General features: G+C 31.4%; 2 protein-coding genes across 7 annotated transcripts; both read right to left on the bottom strand.

Annotated features, from left to right (window-relative positions):
• Window positions 1-1023: 1023 nt before the first annotated feature.
• LOC111365722 lies at window positions 1024-5277 on the bottom strand. The gene is made up of 5 exons (XM_022986259.1): window positions 5221-5277; window positions 5051-5110; window positions 4834-4926; window positions 2903-3076; window positions 1024-1311 (listed from the first exon to the last, which is right to left on the bottom strand). Exons 1-5 carry the CDS (start codon window positions 5275-5277, stop codon window positions 1192-1194), a joined length of 504 nt encoding a protein of 167 aa, XP_022842027.1. The 3' UTR covers window positions 1024-1191.
• A 4050-nt stretch (window positions 5278-9327) lies between these two features.
• LOC111365431 (membrane-anchored ubiquitin-fold protein 2-like) lies at window positions 9328-12649 on the bottom strand. 6 transcript variants are annotated; one of them, XM_022985967.1, is made up of 6 exons: window positions 12458-12649; window positions 12275-12330; window positions 11722-12193; window positions 9984-10148; window positions 9672-9769; window positions 9328-9572 (listed from the first exon to the last, which is right to left on the bottom strand). In XM_022985967.1, the coding sequence occupies exons 3-5, from the start codon at window positions 11852-11854 to the stop codon at window positions 9714-9716; spliced, it is 354 nt and encodes a 117-aa protein (XP_022841735.1). In that variant the 5' UTR covers window positions 11855-12193; window positions 12275-12330; window positions 12458-12649; the 3' UTR covers window positions 9328-9572; window positions 9672-9713. The 6 variants fall into 6 exon arrangements, with proteins under 6 accessions (XP_022841735.1, XP_022841730.1, XP_022841731.1 ...); XM_022985962.1 differs by having other exon boundaries at window positions 9680-9769; window positions 12458-12647; XM_022985963.1 differs by having other exon boundaries at window positions 9680-9769; window positions 11722-12173; window positions 12458-12647.
• Between the last annotated feature and the right edge of the window lie 7460 nt (window positions 12650-20109).

Here is a 20109-nt window from a genome sequence, read left to right as displayed (position 1 = left end):
TGTTCATTGAATTCCACCCGGCATTCTTTCATCGTCCTCAACCCATCATTGTGCCTCTTTCGTATGGACATGAACAATCTTCGACCTGACACGTCGGTATATCTACAACTAAATCCACCAACTCTAATGCAAAGAAAAGGGTCATCAATTGCTTCTAAGAACCTAACAAAATATGATAATTGACTCGAATTTCTTTAGAATCAGGCAAGGTACAAAATCTTCTCTCGAAAAGAGACTGACCATAGATGACACAGGAAGCTATTCGATCAAAAAATATACGTCGATCAATACTACTACCTCCCAAAATCAAACAGAGTACAATCAAACTAATCATAAGACCGTGGGGTAGTAATAATAAAATGAGCAATCCCATGAGCCTTGGTTGTTCCCAAACGAGGTATGTAGCAACACTGTCCAGAGCGAATAACTAAAAGAGCTGAGATGCCCTATAAAATAGCAGCATTAGATGCCAATAAAGAAACGAGGTTTCGACTGTGAACTACCCTGTGAGCATTGGACTCAACTTCCAAATCCATGAAGCCATTTTCCTTTGCAACTGGAGACCATAACACAGGGCAATTGATTCAGCAACTTCAGGGTCAAAAAGGCCCCTAATCTGCCGAGAGCTGGCCACCACGACCAGACCATTATGATCTCTCATGATGAATCCCATTTCAATAAAATCCTCTTCGACAGAGACTATATCATCTGCATTCAATTTCAGGTAACCCAAATCCAGTTTGCACCATCCAATACTAACCGTGGCCCCGAAACCGACCGAACAAATATTGGATAGTTTTTTAACAAGTTTATAACTTCATTTACATGATCTATTATTGTCCAACCCATCAAACTAAACATGTCAGAATCATATCTTCTTTACCCCAAAAAATTATACTTTCTAGTATCATGTAGTCCATCTTACCAAACATGTTAACAATAATATGGAAGTCACTTTGAATCTAACATGGCCATCCTTTCCGGCACATTTATGTTGCAATCGAGTCCAAGAGTCTTGAGACAAGTTTACAAAACCATTAGAATATTCATTCACGTAGGCCTTTAGGTACATTAGAATATTCATTCATGTAGGTCGTTAGGCATATCTACTGAAATTAGATCCAGCAGAAAATAATTTACATACCTATATCGACAACATTTGGATCAAAAACGGAAAGCGAAAGGCAGCTATTAATTAACGACAGAGTTCAACACCATCAATATCACGTATTCTGCTGACTGTGCTCTTGTTCGGCCAAAGTCTACTCTGGTGATGCTCATTGGGCCAATTTTAACTGCAAGAGCAGACTTCTTGCAAATGTTTGCAAGATGAATAAAAAATGACAGATCAGCAAGGGCTCAAAAGTATCTTAAGGCATTTACATTGACACTCTACAAAATGACATAACAGACAAGTATGAACCAAAACCATAGTAAAAACCATTTAAATGGACCATTAAAATAGCAGCATTAGATGCCAATAAAGAAACGAGGTTTCGACTGTGAACTACCCTGTGAGCATTGGACTCAACTTCCAAATCCATGAAGCCATTTTCCTTTGCAACTGGAGACCATAACACAGGGCAATTGATTCAGCAACTTCAGGGTCAAAAAGGCCCCTAATCTGCCGAGAGCTGGCCACCACGACCAGACCATTATGATCTCTCATGATGAATCCCATTTCAATAAAATCCTCTTCGACAGAGACTATATCATCTGCATTCAATTTCAGGTAACCCAAATCCAGTTTGCACCATCCAATACTAACCGTGGCCCCGAAACCGACCGAACAAATATTGGATAGTTTTTTAACAAGTTTATAACTTCATTTACATGATCTATTATTGTCCAACCCATCAAACTAAACATGTCAGAATCATATCTTCTTTACCCCAAACAATTATACTTTCTAGTATCATGTAGTCCATCTTACCAAACATGTTAACAATAATATGGAAGTCACTTTGAATCTAACATGGCCATCCTTTCCGGCACATTTATGTTGCAATCGAGTCCAAGAGTCTTGAGACAAGTTTACAAAACCATTAGAATATTCATTCACGTAGGCCTTTAGGTGCATTAGAATATTCATTCATGTAGGTCGTTAGGCATATCTACTGAAATTAGATCCAGCAGAAAATAATTTACATACCTATATCGACAACGTTTGGATCAAAAACGGAAAGCGAAAGGCAGCTATTAATTAACGACAGAGTTCAACACCATCAATATCACGTATTCTGCTGACTGTGCTCTTGTTCGGCCTCTGCTTCAAAGTCTACTCTGGTGATGCTCATTGGGCCAATTTTAACTGCAAGAGCAGACTTCTTGCAAATGTTTGCAAGATGAATAAAAAATGACAGATCAGCAAGGGCTCAAAAGTATCTTAAGGCATTTACATTGACACTCTACAAAATGACATAACAGACAAGTATGAACCAAAACCATAGTAAAAACCATTTAAATGACCACGTTTATTCCTCACATTAAGCAAAATGATTTGATTAGTTACAATTAATTTGAGGTTTACAGACATAAATAAGTCAATAAATATCTAAGCTAAAAAACTTTATTAGTCACAAGTAATTTTGAGGTTCACAGATATAAGCAAGACAATATAAATCATAGTTAAAATAAATTTCGAGAGGTAGAAATTTATTCTGTTTGCATTCTCTTTCTTGGGTCGAGTCAGCAATATCTATATTACAAGTAGGATACCAAAATTCCTTACGGAATGGTAATCAATCCTACGTTTGAGATTTTTAAAAACTAATAATCGACAGCCAAATGATGTTAAAACCAGGTAACATTGAATCTTCACCATATTCTAGTTTTTCAAAGCAAATAGATAGATTTGAACAAAACAGACTTCTAAAGTTTAAAATATAGTTTTAATTCTTACCAACTGCATCCATCCAGCTAACTTAGGCATGAACTTTTGGATATGTTCCTCAGCTGTGTTCTTGGCTTTCAGTGTCTCACATTCAAAAAAAACTGAAACCCAGTCATTCTCACAAGGGTGATGGTGGAAAATAAAAGAAGTCCTGTTTAAAACCATGACAATTATGTGTAGACATTACACCTCGTATGTATTGATAGAAAGCTCAATATGCACCCATCTACCATGCAACATGCATTCAGATATTATGAAACAATAAACTAAGCTTGTTCTCAATAAATCAGGAATCGGTTAAATGGAATTTTTTTCTTTTCCTCCATCTAGTTCATTGCTAAATCTACAAGAGAATCTAAAGCAACTAGATCCTTCCCATCCATAATGTACAGTATTAGTTTGGTCTACTCCTCCCTATTTTGACTTGTTTTACTAAGATCTCATTGGAAGCCTCTGTGGATCTATGCAAAACACGTCTTAATCATCTAAGTCGACATTCCTTCAATTTATCTTCAACCATACCACTCCATTTGTTGGTTCAATCCTAATCTTATCTATTTAGTATTATTAAAATATTATAAATTATATTTAATAAATTTGTGTTTCTATTAAAAAGTAGAATACCCTTTTTTAGGGCTATAAATAACTCTAAGAGGAAAAATTGTGTGATAATCACATAATCAACACTATTGGAAAAATATCATGGAGATTATTCTTTAAAATCTTTTCATATCTATAACACCCTCCATCAAACTCAATATGGTGTAGTGACAATCAAATTGAGTTTGAAAATTAAATTGATTCAATCAAATCTTCATCCTCCAAGGATCGAAGGATCCTTCAAAATTGCTTGCGTGCCAACCAAGCCAAGCAAATAACTCAAAGTTGATACCAAAAAAAATTTATCGTCCACCAATCTAACCAAATCATCACCAAAACTTGAAGGAGACCCAAAAATATAACGAACAAGGCCAAAACAAGAAAATCAAATGGTTTTAATAACTAGACAGGCCAAGAAAAGACCATGTTTAATAGTAGCACTCCAAAAATTCATGGGCATTATTAGTACCACGCTTACATATAGGACTAACGAAACAGGAACCCTGGCACATGAGGAGGCTAAAACAATAGATGTGATGGAAATAAATTCGATGGAAAAATAACATGATTTTTTTTTTCAAAAGAATTCTAGAATCAACTTGAAGATTAACTCTCTCCAAAATGGAAACAACAAGAATAGCCAACACCTAACAAGATTTGAATTAAGTAGAAATCCAAATTTAGATTAAATCAATGACATAAGTAGACTTGACTACGCAGAATATGGACGAATATATTAAAAAAATGAAAAAGAATATTCTAGATGAGGATATCTAATCAAAATAAGAAAATTGACAGAACGAGCGGCCTTCGAAGAATAGAAGATTGCAAATTTAACCCAAAATGAAATTAAATCCACTCTGATACCATGTTAAAATATTATAAATTGTATATAATAAACTTGTGTTTCTATTACAAAGTAGAAAATCCTTTTTATATGGTTATAAATAATTCTAAAAGGAAAAATTGTATGATAATCACATTATCAACTATTAAGAAAAATAATCTCACACTATTGAAAAAATATCTTGGAGATTATTCTTTACAGTCTTTCCATGTCTTCAGCAAGTATGAACAAACATAAGTACTAAAACATATCACATGCATAGACAAATATTTTACCCTTTTCCTTGTCATTTTGCCAAAAGATGTCACAACACCACGATTAATCGAGTTGTAAAGATAAATGAGCAGACACTAACAAGTAAAATCAAGTGGCTATTGACAGACATTAAATTATAGTATTAACGAAAGTAATTGACATATATCCCTAGCCATTACTAACACTGCACATGACATGCACACTTGGTATAACTGTATATGTATTTTATGCATTTTCACAAGATGGCTTGCCCATGAGCATGGTGGATTTTACATATCTTCGCAGCATCATGTCCTCTGCACTCTACCACCACACGCCTTTCACTCTTGCTCTATTAAATAAAGTAACTCGAGAGTAAAATTTTTGACCAAATGAGTTAGTACTTTTCATTAAACTAAAACAATAAGCAAAAATGATTTCTAAGAATAAGAAAAACAGCAGAAAATGACACTGACATTATAGACTGTTACTGTGAGCTTTATCAAGCGGTAGTCCTTGCCCCTGCTGCACTCCCTTTAACAGGGTAGCTCTTTGACCATTATAGGAAAAGAAAGAAAGAAAAAAAGAAATTATGGATAAGTAAATTTTAAAATGGCACAGTGTTTTCTTTCTTGATACAACATACCTGTTTATACATGAAACAGGCCGAGGCAGAGAAATGAATATAATTCAGTGGGGACATGACTTAAAATATAAATTTTTAAACAAAACACTAACACAAGAGTGTTAATGTTATAATTCTTGTTCATACAATACAATTGTTTCCTATGGAGTTTCATACTTCGAAAATGCCAAAATGACAAATTTGTCATTTCTTAATTCTTTGGCACCTTGATTAGCAAACATAACAATTACCATCCATGTTGAGAGGTTGCATTCAGGTTCTACTGACCAATTCTAAGATATTTCAATGTTATAGGTTTGGTCCTAGGACATCCTAGTCCACTCCATTGTAGGAACCGAACAATCAGATTGCTCTTTGTTAGGAAAATCCAATGGATTTTTTTTACTATCTTAATTAAAAATTTATTGTTAGAATTCTTACTTATACTTGTTCTATAGAATCCAATGAAACAAAAGGCATTGCGTGCATGAAAAACACAAAGAAGTGGTTTAAGCAAAAGACTTTTGAGATTAGAGATCATGTTGGATAAGATTGAATAGATCTTGAAGATGTATAAATAAAATTTAAATAAATACCATGAAGAATAGTGAGTTTATACACTTACATTACGCAGAGTTATTACACAATACCTCAAAGTATGGATAATGAAAGTTTTTATAGAACAACAAACGTATATATTACAACCTCAAATGTCAATTAACAGTTTATAATCACCAAGTAAATTCTAAAGATTGATAAATAGATCAAGTATTGGAAAAGGTTTCATCTACGTTTTAAACTTCAAAAATTATAAAATAAAATATTAAAAAAATGTTTCTTGTTTGAAAAAAAGAAAAAAAAAAGTATGTAATTAGGGCATTGATTAGTTTAATTGTTGTTAGACTGGACATTTATTTCTATAGGATAGCTACACCTGTAAAGGGTCTGTTAGATGCATTTGCTGTCATATTTCTGAATAACAAAGAATACATTGCATATTATAAAGAAATACAGGGCATTGCTCCAGCATACTCTGTCTTCTTCAAAGCTCTTGATTGTAGTACCCCAAAAAACACTCACTCCAAAAAGTCCAATGGGGGCGCAACTGCCCTCCAGGGCCCCATGTTGCTCCTCGAATGGAACCTATGCTCGCACACAAGCAAGCACATGATGATAGTGCACTTAACTAACTGTTTATAGAGTATACTGATAGACAACACCAGTGAATATTTACATCCACCACCAGTATTCTTAGATTCTTACTCAAGTTATCCAAATAACAAGAATATACATGACTGAAAAGAGTTGTAAATAGGAAAATACAAAAATTTAACCTTGCGGTAAGATCAAATAGTTTCTATTTACAAATAATATATAGCCATCTATACAATTGTTTCTTGCTCTATCTTTTCTTCTAGTTTCAGGTCGATTCAATTTGAAAGTTATTTGAATCCACTACATTTCTAGAGAAAAGACATCTAAGTAGGATTCGAACCCAGATGAAGTTCTGAACATCTATGAGAGAAAAAAATAACTAATGGATCTTATAGGATTCCCAAGAAATTCTTCGATTTCTTCTGGATGACTGCTTTATCATGACTAATTGAGAACACATGTCCACGTATATCATGAAGAATACTAATGTATTAAACAAGATCTTCTATATAAGCATTAGATGAGGTGGTTTAACACTATATCAAGCAAACAAAGATCTTCGATTCATGTTTGGCCACAACCCAATTATGAAAATTGTGTACGTGTAAGACTTTTAAAAAATAAATAAATAGATAAATTCAACTTCCACATAAAAGGATGTGTTGACAACATAACTTAAATACAAAATTGAAGCCTCTACATTTATAAAGAAAAAGGCTGGTTTACCACTACTAATTGTGAGGTTACATGTCCACATATCATGAAGAACAATAATTTACGCTTTTCTATAAGCTTAGATGAGGTGGTTTATCATGTTATCAAGGCAAACAAAGATCTCCAATCACGTTTGGCCACAACACAATGATGAAAATTGTGTGCATGTATGACTTTTGATTAAAAAATAAATACAATCCAACCTCCATTACCTCTTTTTCTCCTTCCTCTGCATAATAATAATAATAATAATAATAATAATAATAATAATAATAATAATAATAATAATAATAAATAAATAAATAAATAAATAAATAAGTAAGTAAGTAAGTAGTAATAATAATAATAATAAATAGTACACAGAAGCATCCCAATATACGAAAAATTGCACATAGGAAAAAACACAACAAAGATCACTTTTCAGAAATTATGAATAAGTAACCTATAAAAATTAACTTCACCCATTTGGGATTCTTGAAATCTTTTCGGAGAAATACCAAAATACAGTGTATAGAAGGCTGGAAAGTAAAGGCGGTTTAACAGTTAAGTAACCATTGCTAATTCTTGAATTCCACACCAAAGTCGCATGCGGATGATCCACGAATAGATAACTTTACGACGATTTTTAGTTCAAATTTTGTAAAACTGGAGCAACTTACCACGCACATGATTTTTCTTTTCTTTTTGGGAGATTGCAGTACGGGTCTCTGTCCTATGGTCTAGGTATCGAGTTCACCATTCTATTAAAATGAACAAATCCATGGGCGGACCGAATGGGGCCGTGGGGGTCATGTGACCCCCAACTTTTGAGATTTGAATATTTTTTATTTTTTTATTTATTTTGTAAATAAGTTCTGTTTCATATTAATTGAAATCTAAGTTTTAATATAAATTAAAGTTAACAATTAATTTTAATAAAATATTTCATGGAATCCTTAACTTTTTAACTTTTATCAAAATATACTAAAAATCTAATTTAACGTCCACCAAACAAGGACAAAATCACAATAAATTTGAATTTTTTCTCTTTTCTCTTGCTCTATCTCACGCTCACCCTCACCCTCAAACCTTTTACCAAAACTTTAATCTTTCTAATTTTTTATAATTTGTCTATAAATTATTATACCTACTGCAAATTTCACCTTCCAATTAAATTTTCAAATAATTATAACTTAAATTGCATTTTCTTTTATCCTATTTGTGTACATAGAATGTGATTGAATTGATTATATCCAATTTAACTTATATTTAAAGAATTATTTTTATTTGATTGAATATTGGTTATATGTTTTTTTTTTCTTTTGATCACTTGAATTGATTGTTTGTATTAAATACGCTATAAATTTTTTAAATATAAATACTTATTTTCTTATGATAAGCAAAATATTAATAAAATGATCAAACAGATGAAAATGATGAGCAAAATATTAATAAAGAAATATTTTTTAACTATAAATATGCATTTTCTCGATCAATTATAAATCAATAAAAAAATCAAGAATAAAGTATTTGATTTGTATATATTTTGATTGTGTCCCCTAGCTAAGAATCTTTGCGTCCGTTCCTGTGACCAACCTTACCTCATAATCTAGGATCTTTGTTAATTGAATCGAGCTACAGGCCACTCACATTTGCAAGGGCGTGGGTGAATTTTTTCTTTAAATAATCACCCATCTCCTCCTGCTCACCCACCTCGACATGTGTCTGACCTGTACAGCTAAAATTATTCCTGTTAATTTAGCCTCTTTAACAACTTTGAGTCCTGTTTGACAACCATTATAATAATAAATTTGGGTAAAATGTATTTTGAAATAGTAATTTTTGAGAGAATGTATAATTAAAAAAGGAGAAAAATATTTTAATTTACGTGTAATATTATTTTATTGAAAAATAAAAGAAGAGTTGTAACATATATTAAAATTTTAAAGGAAATCAAGCAATGGGCGAAGTGACAGTGGCTAAAAATGTTGGCACGTCAGTTTCACTTCGTTTGAAGCTTCTTCAAAAAGGTTCATCAAAACGACCTCGTTTTGATCCTATCAAATATTGTATAACAAGCATACCTTATATAAAAACTTCTATAAAGATATCAATTTTTCCAAAAATCAGATAAAATATCTCAAATTAAACCACAGCCAGGAACACGAAAATCAAATTTCAAGAAATATAAAAAAATTGAAAAGAGGATCCGTGCTTAACTAAATCACGCCTAATTAGAAAAAAGGGATTTTTTTTATTTTTTTTATTTCAGCCATCACATATGAAATTAACTTTGATTCTGCAACTATTAAATGATTGGTTCCAAGTACAGAATTCTTCAATAAAAAAGAAGGCTAAGATTGGAACAATATAATTCAACTGAACAAGAAAAAGGAAGTATGCTATATGGATTTGAAATCCACACGTGGACCTCGACCAAGAAACAACCACTTATGACTAAAAATTTCACGACTTTCTTCGCATAAATCGATCCCAGTGAGTACACCATCTTGAGAGATCTTCAACTGCACAAGAAAAAGATGGAAGTTTGCACAAAAAAAAAAAATAATAAATAAATAAAATAAAATAAATTTACTTTCACGAGCACAAGTAAATGGAGTTACCGACTAACCACGAGAAATGGTTGTGCCTTCCTGAATGGCATCTCATAATATAGCGCAAACACATTTATTCTGCTTCAGGTCACTTGGCAATTTCTTCTCTGTTTCAAGAAGAAAGAGATGTGTTACTTTTTTTCAAACCGCTACATATTTTGAGAGTAACTCTTTAACTTATTCAAATAAGTAACTTATTTCTAACTAGACCAGAAAACCAAGCTATTTCTTAGCCAAACATGCTTCATATTGGCCACAAGTTAATGTAGTGACACTTTAATCTCATTCTTTGTAAAGGATTATCAACAAGGGAAATCAGACCTTTCTCCATCAATGGTTGTTGGATGACAACATGCATGATCATGACTCCTCCAGGAATATCACATAATGGACTCCTACAATCCGCCACAGTTCTATTATTCTCCAATATTCTTCCTGCGCTAATTAACTTGACGTCTTTTACTGTCTGTGGACCATTTTCTTTCTCTGTTCAAAAGACGTATAGTAGGATGAGCAGCGTAAAAAACTAATAAATATAGTAACAGAAGAAACAGTAACAACTATATCATATTTCTCAAGGCAGAGGTGACCCTTAAGAATGCAGTAAGGCAAGCATTAGAGTTCGTATTAGGAGCAAACTAACTTAGCCAAAGCTCTCTGTCCAATTTGCTTGTTTTACTCCTTCGTCTTTATTTTTTGTTTGGGGTGGGGGGAGGGAGGGGTGCATATGCAGTCACATACTTCAATCCTATCAGTACCACGATAAGTCATTCATTGTACATTTCGTTTTCTCAATTATATAAAGAGCGGTGAACTTGACATAGGACTTGAGAAGAATTATCCAAAACTTCTATGTGGAAATGTTGTGAAGAAGCTTACAAGATGATGACATCCGTGAAAATGGCACATAAGTGAATCAGAACTTAAATCAATTATTTTCTACACAGTTAAATTGAAGATATTACCTTAAAAAGAAAACGAAGGAGGAAAAAAAAAACTTCCATTTCTTTGTGCAAATAGCTTACCCAGAAAGAGGGATTGAGGATAAGTCTCCGGTTGGCACCCGTTTTTCTAATATTCATTTTTTCTCAAACTCATTTTCAATCACATATTTCATGGGATCTACAATTTTTATTAATTTTCATCCCCACATTTCATCCATGTTTGTCAAAAGCTATTAAAATAGGATTTTAACTAAACATACAGAGGCCAAGTGTGTGGAGACTCGTAATTGTAAAGTACACTAGGTTAGATCATAGGAAGCATGGAGTTTGGGAAGATAGAATTCTGAACTAATAAAAAGGGCTGTCTTATTCTTCTTCTAAGCAAAGCTGTAGAGAACTTTTGGGACAGGGCAGTTGCTGACTTGAATCTTTGATTCTATGACCTGATCGACTTTCAACAATTTAAATCCATAAATCTACAATACCAATAAACACAAGTCAATCCAAGATTCTAGTTTCTTCATCATTTATCGTTAGGAACCTGATAATAAGCGGTGTGGTTTTACTGAGGGCTCTTAGTTTTGCAGGGGTTCAATATGTACAGTAAAGATCAAATGCTATTCCTGTATGTATAGCTAAGAACATTTATTGCCTCAATTGTATAGAAATGGCCCATCTCTTTCAGCCTTTAAGTGGCTAGATGAACACAGATTTTGGAACAACCCAACCTACACCAGTAGGGATTGGCATAGTGTGCACTTATTTTTGTCATAACTTTTATCATAGTCACTATTCAACCGCATCATCTAAAAGTTTAAGGTATCACATTAGAGGAATTAATTTATTTAATTTATGTCCTTAATGCGTGCCCTCACGTGCATGCCAGATTCATTTTCCTGTGCACTCTAATATCATGTTCAACCTCATCTAAAAGTTTATTGCAAAATCGACAAATTAATTTAAATTATGTGATCAACAATCACAAATTACAATCTATTTATTCGGGATTCCTAACAAATTCAAAAGCTACAATCTTCATAACCATAAGATTGGTTCGCCTTCCCGGAAAACAATATACATGTGCAAACATAGTGAAACATATGCAGTCGACTAACCTTTAGGCCATTGAGCTATAATGTTCTCCTTCAAAGTTGCAACACTCATAGCCACTGGGAAGTTCTTTGGGCCAATATCGGATCCATCAGTCAACCTAAACTTGATCTCAAGCTGATCTTGTGCTCCAGACATCTTCAGATTATTACAAAATTAAAATTAAAATTACAAAACCCTCCCCAAGATCCTCACTTGGCTCTTCCACAATCTCCAATAGAGTAATCTTTTATGCAAAATCAAGAATCCATTCACAAAATTCTTGAATATATAGATTCAAAGCTAATTCAATCTGGAATCATGTTACACAAGGAGGAAACTATATATCAGTATAAAGAAAACAGAAACAAATTTAGAGAAGCGAAAATCTTTCAATTAACACTAATTTCTCCATCCCAATCCAGCAAGAGAAGGAAAATCCTCAAGATGGACATAAAAGTGTCACTTCCAAATCAATCTAAAAGTCAAACAGAACAACTGAACAAGAAATTATTAAATCTTGATAAATTTCAATAAAAACCCAAAAATCTAACAAAAAAAATTGGACAAAAATCTTACCAGAATAGACTAACTCGATCTGGGTACTCTTTCTTGTTTTCCTCTTCCAAGATTTTCTATTTTTCAGAGGAAAAAGAACCCAAAGTTAAAAAGAAAAAGAAGAGGAAGGAGAAGCCCATGCCAGAAAAATAAAAAATAAAAGAATAAATAGAAATGGTAAATTATTAATTTCAATAAACTTACTTATAAGTGAAAATCGGATGAGGTAAATGTAAGATACGAGGCTGTTACGGAGATTTCAATGTTATGATTGGAAGAAATCCTCCTAATTCGATGGAACATTTGACATCTTTTTATAGAACAGTCAAATCCTTCAAATTTTCTTGCTAAAAATTGGATCGATCTCCAACTTTAACAGGCAGAACAGTAGTTAAATTAGTTAGTAGGACGGCAGGCTATCCTTTCTAGTAATAATTTTCACCTTTTCTAAAAAATTTGAATTATGGATGCCTTCAAAACCAACATAAGGAAGTCAAAATGTATGTGCTTGGTAGCTCAAGCGTTAGTTCTGAACAATTTAAAGGAGTTACAATAAATAAATGTATGTCCGATAATGATTATGAGAATAAAGAAATCAAAGTGACGGTGATGAAATAAAAGCAAAAAAATTGATTTTTTGGGATGAAAAATTACTATCAAACACGAACTAAATATTTTCTCACTACATTCATTTCTGAATTGTTATTTAGAACCACACAAATTGTTATTTATAAAAAGTAAGAATCCGTAAGAAAAAAAAAGTCCAAGAACCTATCTTATTTTTAATTACAACCTGTTTGACTCATATTCTCTCAAAACAAATACATTTTTAAACAGTGATTTGATATTATTTCAACCATACATTCTTTCAAGGGCAAATTCAGGATATTGAGCCAGCACGAGAGGCCGTTGACTGTTGATCGTGGACCGTCGACTGTAATAAAATATTAAGAGCTCGTTAGATGTCATTTTTTTCAAAAAATGCATTTTGAAATAGTTATTTGATAGAGAATGTGTAGTCAAAAATAAGAAAAAAATTAAATTTGCGTGTAATATTTTTTTATTAAAGAATATTTGATCGAAAAGAAGGGAAATAAAAATGTATTCTGAGCTAGATGGGAATCAAACTTTAAATAAAATAATTATTTTGTTGAAATTGAACATATATAATTTCGTTATAAGAATAAATCGTACACATCAAATAACATTATTGCTTTGTATAATTCAAAGAAAGAGCACGGTGTTAGAAATTTTACAATTGAACCGCCAAAATCTAACATATATTATTTTTTTAAGTTTAATATCAAAACTTATCAAATATCATAATGGTCAAGCTGTTAACATGTTCTTGAAAAGCTCACAAGTTCGATTCCCCACTGGTCCTTACCTTATTTCAATGGTTTTTTTGTAAAAATTGTATAACTAAACCGTATATTGGTGGAAAAAAGTTTCGAACCCGGGACGCCTAGGAAACAAATACAAGCGATAGCTAACTTGGCTTGAAGGAGTGATTGAAATAAAAATGAAATACCAGTAATATATCCTAAAGATTTGTCTATTCTCAGCCAAAAAAGGGGCTCACAGCGGATCCAGCACGCGCGGCCGCAGGGGCTCGCCAGGTGCTGGATCCGCCAGTGCATTAAAGATAATATTACACGCAAATCCAATTTTAGCAACCAAATTTTCCATATGTTTTTTTTTTTTTTTTTTTTTTGGAACCCCACAATTTGAGAATCATGTTTTGTACCAAATTCTCAAATTCCAACGTTTTTCAGAGAGGGAAGTTCTTTGAGACTGTGGCTGAGCATTGGATTTAACTTCGTCCAATACTGCACTTACAAAGATTTTCCTCATTGACAAAATGCTCACTTATTGGTAAACCCACTTTTAATGAACAAACATACATCGAATTACCACTAATGTTCACATCAATCAAGTTCATTATTCAATTCAACATTTTGGTTCCACTTCACATCACATAGAAAATTGCTTATAGGATTTTAAGCTAGAAATATAATTGAACTTAGCTTCGTTCATTGAATCACGTTTATACATTTATACCGTGGGGATAATGACACCTTCTAATCTAGAGACAGTTTTAAAATAATTTTTTTTACAACTTCTCAATTAAATACACTATAGTTTTTATTTTATCCTAAATTTAAAAATTATATGGACTTTCATTTTAAATTTTTTTATATATTTTTATAGAATTCAAAAGACTTTGAAAACTTTTATTTGAAATAAAATTTACGTGAATCTACTAATGGTGTGAAATTTTCACATACTAGGTGTTGGTTCCCACAATTTCTCATTTTCTTTCCCTTCTTCTTCCCATATTATAAAAAAATTAAATTAAAAGAATAAAAATTTTAGACCTTCATTAAATAAATAATAATCAAAATTATAAGATATATATATATATATATATATATATGATAACACAATAAATTTAATATTCAATATTAATTAATATACTTTTAAAAATTTATAAAAATCATTATATTTAAATTTAATTATAAAAATTTCATATAAACTTTAATAATTTAATAAAAAATTGGGATTTTTCACAAAAAAATAAATGAAAAAAAAAAGAAAAAGTTACAAAAATCCAATTTAATTTTTTTATAGAAAATAAAAATGAACAATAAGAGGGAGAAAAAATAAATAAAAATAAATATAATCTATAGAAAAAAAAAAATTTTAATCTTCGTAAAAGGAAAAGGGAAAGAAAGAAAGAAAGAATATATATATATAAGGAAAGTTTATTAGGGTTTAAAGGTGAATGACAATTACACCCCTACAACCCTAGAAATAATTACTATTGTATCCCTAATTCTACCCTATAAATATAGGGTTTTGGTTCTTCATAAAATAACACAAGTCTATTGACTTCTCTATACTCTCTTTGCTTTTCTTCACTTTTATAACACGTTATCGGCACGATGGTTTGATTTTTCAAAATCTAGTGAATGTAACAATTTTGTTACGCAGAAATTTTTCCATCACATGTATCAAAATTAATTTAATAAAATGTGATTTTTTATTTTCACGCACCCAACTCATTGTATTTCTTTGCCACAGTTCACGATCTTTTTTTTTTTTTTTTTTTTTATTTGTGGCCGTCAATTTTATTCTGCACTTTTAATTGATGTTTAAAATTATGTGTAATCATTGCACAATTCACAATTTGATCATTTGTCTACTAGCTACAGGCCTTTGATCATTCTGTTAAGTTTATTTTAATAAGAATGATTAGTGGAATTTTGATTAAACTCGTTTGTGATTTACTGAGAGAGGTTTCACATTTCAATTTGATAATTTGCCTACTTGCTACATGCCGCCAGAGGTTTCACGTTTTGTCTTCACTGGGATTATATATGACGCCCACTTCTTTGTAATTTATATTTTATTCATTGGTTGTTGCCACCCTCAAATCACATGCAATTAATCACTGTAATGCAATTAGTGTAAATTATTCAAAGTTGGTCCATAAAAGTGTTATTTTTATTTGATAGTTAAGCATATGCATCTTAATTTTTTTGCTTATTATTTATCGTTTGATTAATTATCTCGTTCTTATCCTTTTAATACGATTATAGTTTATGAATTTAATTTTTGTAGATCTATTTATTATAAATAGTTTGTCATTCCTCCTGAAATAGTACAACATTATAATTAATATTTTTAAAGAATATTATAATATTTTTGAATAATATTATTTGCTCCTGAAGAGCATAAATTATATTTTTCAATATTTCAGAAGAATATTGACGTATTGATCATGAAGAAATAATAATAAAATATAATGTGCTTTTGAAGTAGCACATGTCTTGAAGAATATATATCTGGTTGTTTTTTAGAAGAAATATAAATTAAATTACTCGATACTGAGTTATAATTTTTAAAGGAAAATAACTTTTTATTTTATTAATATTCAAAAAGAATATTAATTTGTCGCTCCAGAAGAGCATACAACTCGATATTTTAATATTCTCAAAGAATATCATATTAGCGATTCTGGAAATTATAAATCTTAAAATGCTAATAAAATTTAAGATGGATCATCAAGATATCTGTTTAGTAGATAGTGCAATTATGCACACAATTCTTCAAGATAAATTATTCTTTAAAAGTTAACATTAGCAGAATATAACGTTAATACGATATCGGGTGCATCAAATATCGTTGAAGGCTCCGAAAGAGTTTGTATTATTTTATCAAATAATATAAAATTATATATTGACGATACATTTTATTCCAACAAATTCAAAAGAAATTTGTTTAGCTTTAAAGATATCCATTGCAATGGATATCATACTGAGACAATACAAGAAAAGAATGTCGAATATATTTGCATAACTTCTTTTATATTTGGTCAGAAACAGATAAAAGAAAAATTTCATGCACTCCTATTTGGTATGTATTATACATTTATAAAAATGGTTGAATCAAATAATGTCACAAACCAGACATTCGTTAACCAAAAAAGTTTTATATTTTGGCATAATCGATTTAGACATCCAAGAGCTATAATGATCCATCGAATAATAAATAATTCACACGGACATCCTTTAAAGAACCAAAAGATTATTTTACCTAATGATTATCCATGTGTAACTTGTTTGTAAGACAAGTTAGTCATTAGACTTTCAACTACAAAGGTCAATATTGAATCTTCAACTTTCTTGAAAAAAATTCATGGAGATATATGTGGGCCAATACATGTAGATCATTTCATTATTTTATGGTATTAATTGATTCTTATACTAGATGGTCACATGTTTGCTTACTTTTCACTAGGAATCTAAGCTAGACTACTTGCTCAAATTATAAAATTATGAGTGCAATTTTTCGATTACTCAATTAAAACCATTCGCCTTGACAATGCTGGTGAATTTAGATCGCAAGCATTCGATGATTATTGTATGTCAATTGGGATTGTAATTGAACATTCAGTTCGCATGTCCATACACAAATGGTTTGACAGAATCGTTTATTATACGTTTGCAACTTATTGCTAGGGTGAAAATAAAACTCCCAACTTCTATTTAGGGTCATATCATATTACATGCTACATCACTGGTTCGTATTAGAATAACTGCTTATTCTTAATATTCACCTTTGCAACTGGCATTTGATCACAAACCTGATATTTCTCACCTACAAATTTTTGGTTGCGTAGTCCAAGTTCCTATTTCAATCCCACAACGTACTAAAATGAGTCCCCAATGAAAATTTTGTGGATTTATGTGAGTTTTGATTCATCATCAATTATTAGATGTATTGAGCCTTTAGCGGGTGATTTATTTATAGCATGTTTTGTAGATTGTCATTTTGATGAAATGACTTTTCCAACTTTGGGAGAGGAAAAACTACATCCTAAAAACAAGGTAAAATTACTTGGAATGAAACAATTCTATCTCACTTTGATTCCCTCAGTAATCAATGTGAGCAAGAGGTTGAAAAAATCATTCATTTGCAAAGAGTTGCAAGTCAATTACCTAATATATTTGTTGACACAAGAAAAGTGACAAAGTCATATGTTCCAACAGAAAATATTCCAGCAAGAATTGATATCCATGTAGGACAATCTGCTGTAGCAAATGAATCTCAAATAAACCACAAGCGTGGTCGACCAGTTGGTTCAAGAGACTGTACCTCGAGAAAGAAATGTGCATGAAAAAAACCAACCAAAAACTTCAGAAGAAATAACAATAGAAAAGATGGATCAATCGAATATTAAAAATATGGTTCCCGAAGAACCACAAGTGTCTGAAAATAATGAGATTTCCATAAATTATATGTTATATCATAAAGTATGTGAACGAAATAATATTGTTATAGACAATATGTTTCCTTTAATATGACTCTTGATATTATACAAAATGAGGATCCTAAACCACAGTCGGTTAAAGACTGTCAAAATAGAAATGATTGGCCAAAATGGAAAGAAACCATATATGCGAAATTGAATTCTTTGGATAAACGAAAAGTATTTAGACCCGTAATTCTAACATCTAAAAATATAATCCCTGTTGGATATAAATGGATTTTTGTACGAAAGAGGAGTGAAAATAATGAAATTATAAGGTACAAAGCCCGACTAATAGCTCAAGGTTTCTCACAAAGACTAGAAATTAATTACGAGGAAACATATTCTCTCGTAATGGACACCATCACTTTCAGATTTTTAATTCGTTTGATTGTGTCACAAAAGCTTGATATGCGTCTTATTAATGTAGTAACTACATATTTGTATGGTTCACTTGATAATGACATATATATGAAAGTCCTTGAAGGACTTAAGGTGCCAGGAACAAACGATACATGCCCGAGAACCATGTTCTCAATTAAATTGCAAAGATCATTATATGGATTAAAACAATTCGGACGCATGTGGTATAATCGCCTTAGCGAATATTTGTTGAATGAAGGTTATAAAAATAAAGATGTCTACCCATATGTTTTCATAAAGAAAACAAATAGTAAATTTGCAATTGTGATAGTTTATATTGATGATTTAAATTTAATTGGAACTCCTGAAGAGTTCAACAAAACTGCTGATTATTTGAAAAATGAATTTAAGATGAAGAATTTGGGAAAAATCAAATTTTGTCTTGGATTAAAAATTGAACATTTCGCAGATGGATTATTTGTTCACCAATCTACGTATATAAAAAAGTTTGAAAACATTTTTACATGGATAATGCACATCCATTGACATCACCTATGGTTGTTCGATCACTTGATGTGAAAAAAGATCCATTTCGTCCACTTGAAGATGGAGAAAAAATTCTTCGTTCTGAAGTACCATATCTCAGTGCAATTGGAGCATTAACTTATCTTGCAAATTGCACTCAACCCGACATAGCTTTTTCTGTAAATCTCTTTGCAAGATGTAGCTCTACACCAACTCAAAGACATTGGAATGATGTTAAACATATTTTTCGTTACCTAAAGGGTACTATTGATTTGGGATTATTTTATTCTCAAAAGTCGAGATTTACTTTAGTAGGATATGCAGATGCAGGTTATCTATCTGACCCACATAAAGCTAATCACAAACAGGTTATGTGTTTACACGTGGAGGAACGGGTATATCATGGAAATCTGTGAAACAATCTTTGACAGCTACATTTTCAAATCATTCTGAAATTATTGCAATCTATGAAGCAGACCGAGAATGTGTATGGTTGAGAAATATGACCCATCATATCCAAGTATCATGCGAATTAATTTCAACAAAAGATAGTCCAACAATTTTGTATGAAGACAATGCAGCTTGTATTGCACAACTCAGAAGAGGCTATATCAAAGGTAATAGGACGAAGTATATTTCTCCAAAATTCTTTCATAAACATGAGTTTCAAAAGAATGGCGACATCGATATCTAACAAATTCGCTCAAGTGACAATGTGGTTGATTTATTCACAAATGCACTGCCAACATCTACATTCAAGAAATTAGCTCATGATATTGGAATGCGTCGACTCAAAGATTTTCAGTAATCAACATCAGAGGGAGTGACTGTACTCTTTTTCCTTAGCTTAGGTTTTGTCCCACTGGATTTTCCTAACAAGGTTTTAATGAGGCAGCATTTATTTTTAGTACTCCAAAATAACTGTACTTTTTTTCTTTTGTTTGATTTTTTTCCCATTGGATTTTTATCAAACAAGGTTTTAACGAGACAGATGTTTTGTAATGTGTCATTTAAGAAGGAGTGTTGTAAAAGGACAGTTTATTAGGGTTTAGAGGTGAATGACAATTACACTTCTGCATCCCTAGAAATAATTATCATTGTATCCCTAATTCTGCCCTATAAATATAGGGTTTTGGTTCTTAGTAAAATATAC

Source organism: Olea europaea, chromosome 17 (assembly GCF_002742605.1).
Source record: "Olea europaea var. sylvestris chromosome 17, O_europaea_v1, whole genome shotgun sequence".
In the NCBI taxonomy this organism is placed as follows: Eukaryota; Viridiplantae; Streptophyta; class Magnoliopsida; order Lamiales; family Oleaceae; genus Olea; species Olea europaea.
This window is presented reverse-complemented; position numbering and strand designations above follow the sequence as displayed.

Excerpts from the sequence above, each read along its gene's own strand:
- LOC111365722 (XM_022986259.1), bottom strand. The coding sequence starts at position 5,277 with ATGTCCCCACTGAATTATATTCATTTCTCTGCCTCGGCCTGTTTCATG. Across the intron at positions 4,927-5,050 it reads TCACAGTAACAGTCTATAAT|AGCAAGAGTGAAAGGCGTGT; the intron begins GTCAGTGTCATT and ends TTTATTTAATAG. Across the intron at positions 3,077-4,833 it reads CTCATGGGCAAGCCATCTTG|TGTCTACACATAATTGTCAT; the intron begins TGAAAATGCATA and ends TACGAGGTGTAA.
- LOC111365431 (XM_022985967.1), bottom strand. The coding sequence starts at position 11,854 with ATGTCTGGAGCACAAGATCAGCTTGAGATCAAGTTTAGGTTGACTGAT. Across the intron at positions 10,149-11,721 it reads TATAGCTCAATGGCCTAAAG|AGAAAGAAAATGGTCCACAG; the intron begins GTTAGTCGACTG and ends TCTTTTGAACAG. Across the intron at positions 9,770-9,983 it reads ACAACCATTGATGGAGAAAG|AGAAGAAATTGCCAAGTGAC; the intron begins GTCTGATTTCCC and ends TTCTTGAAACAG.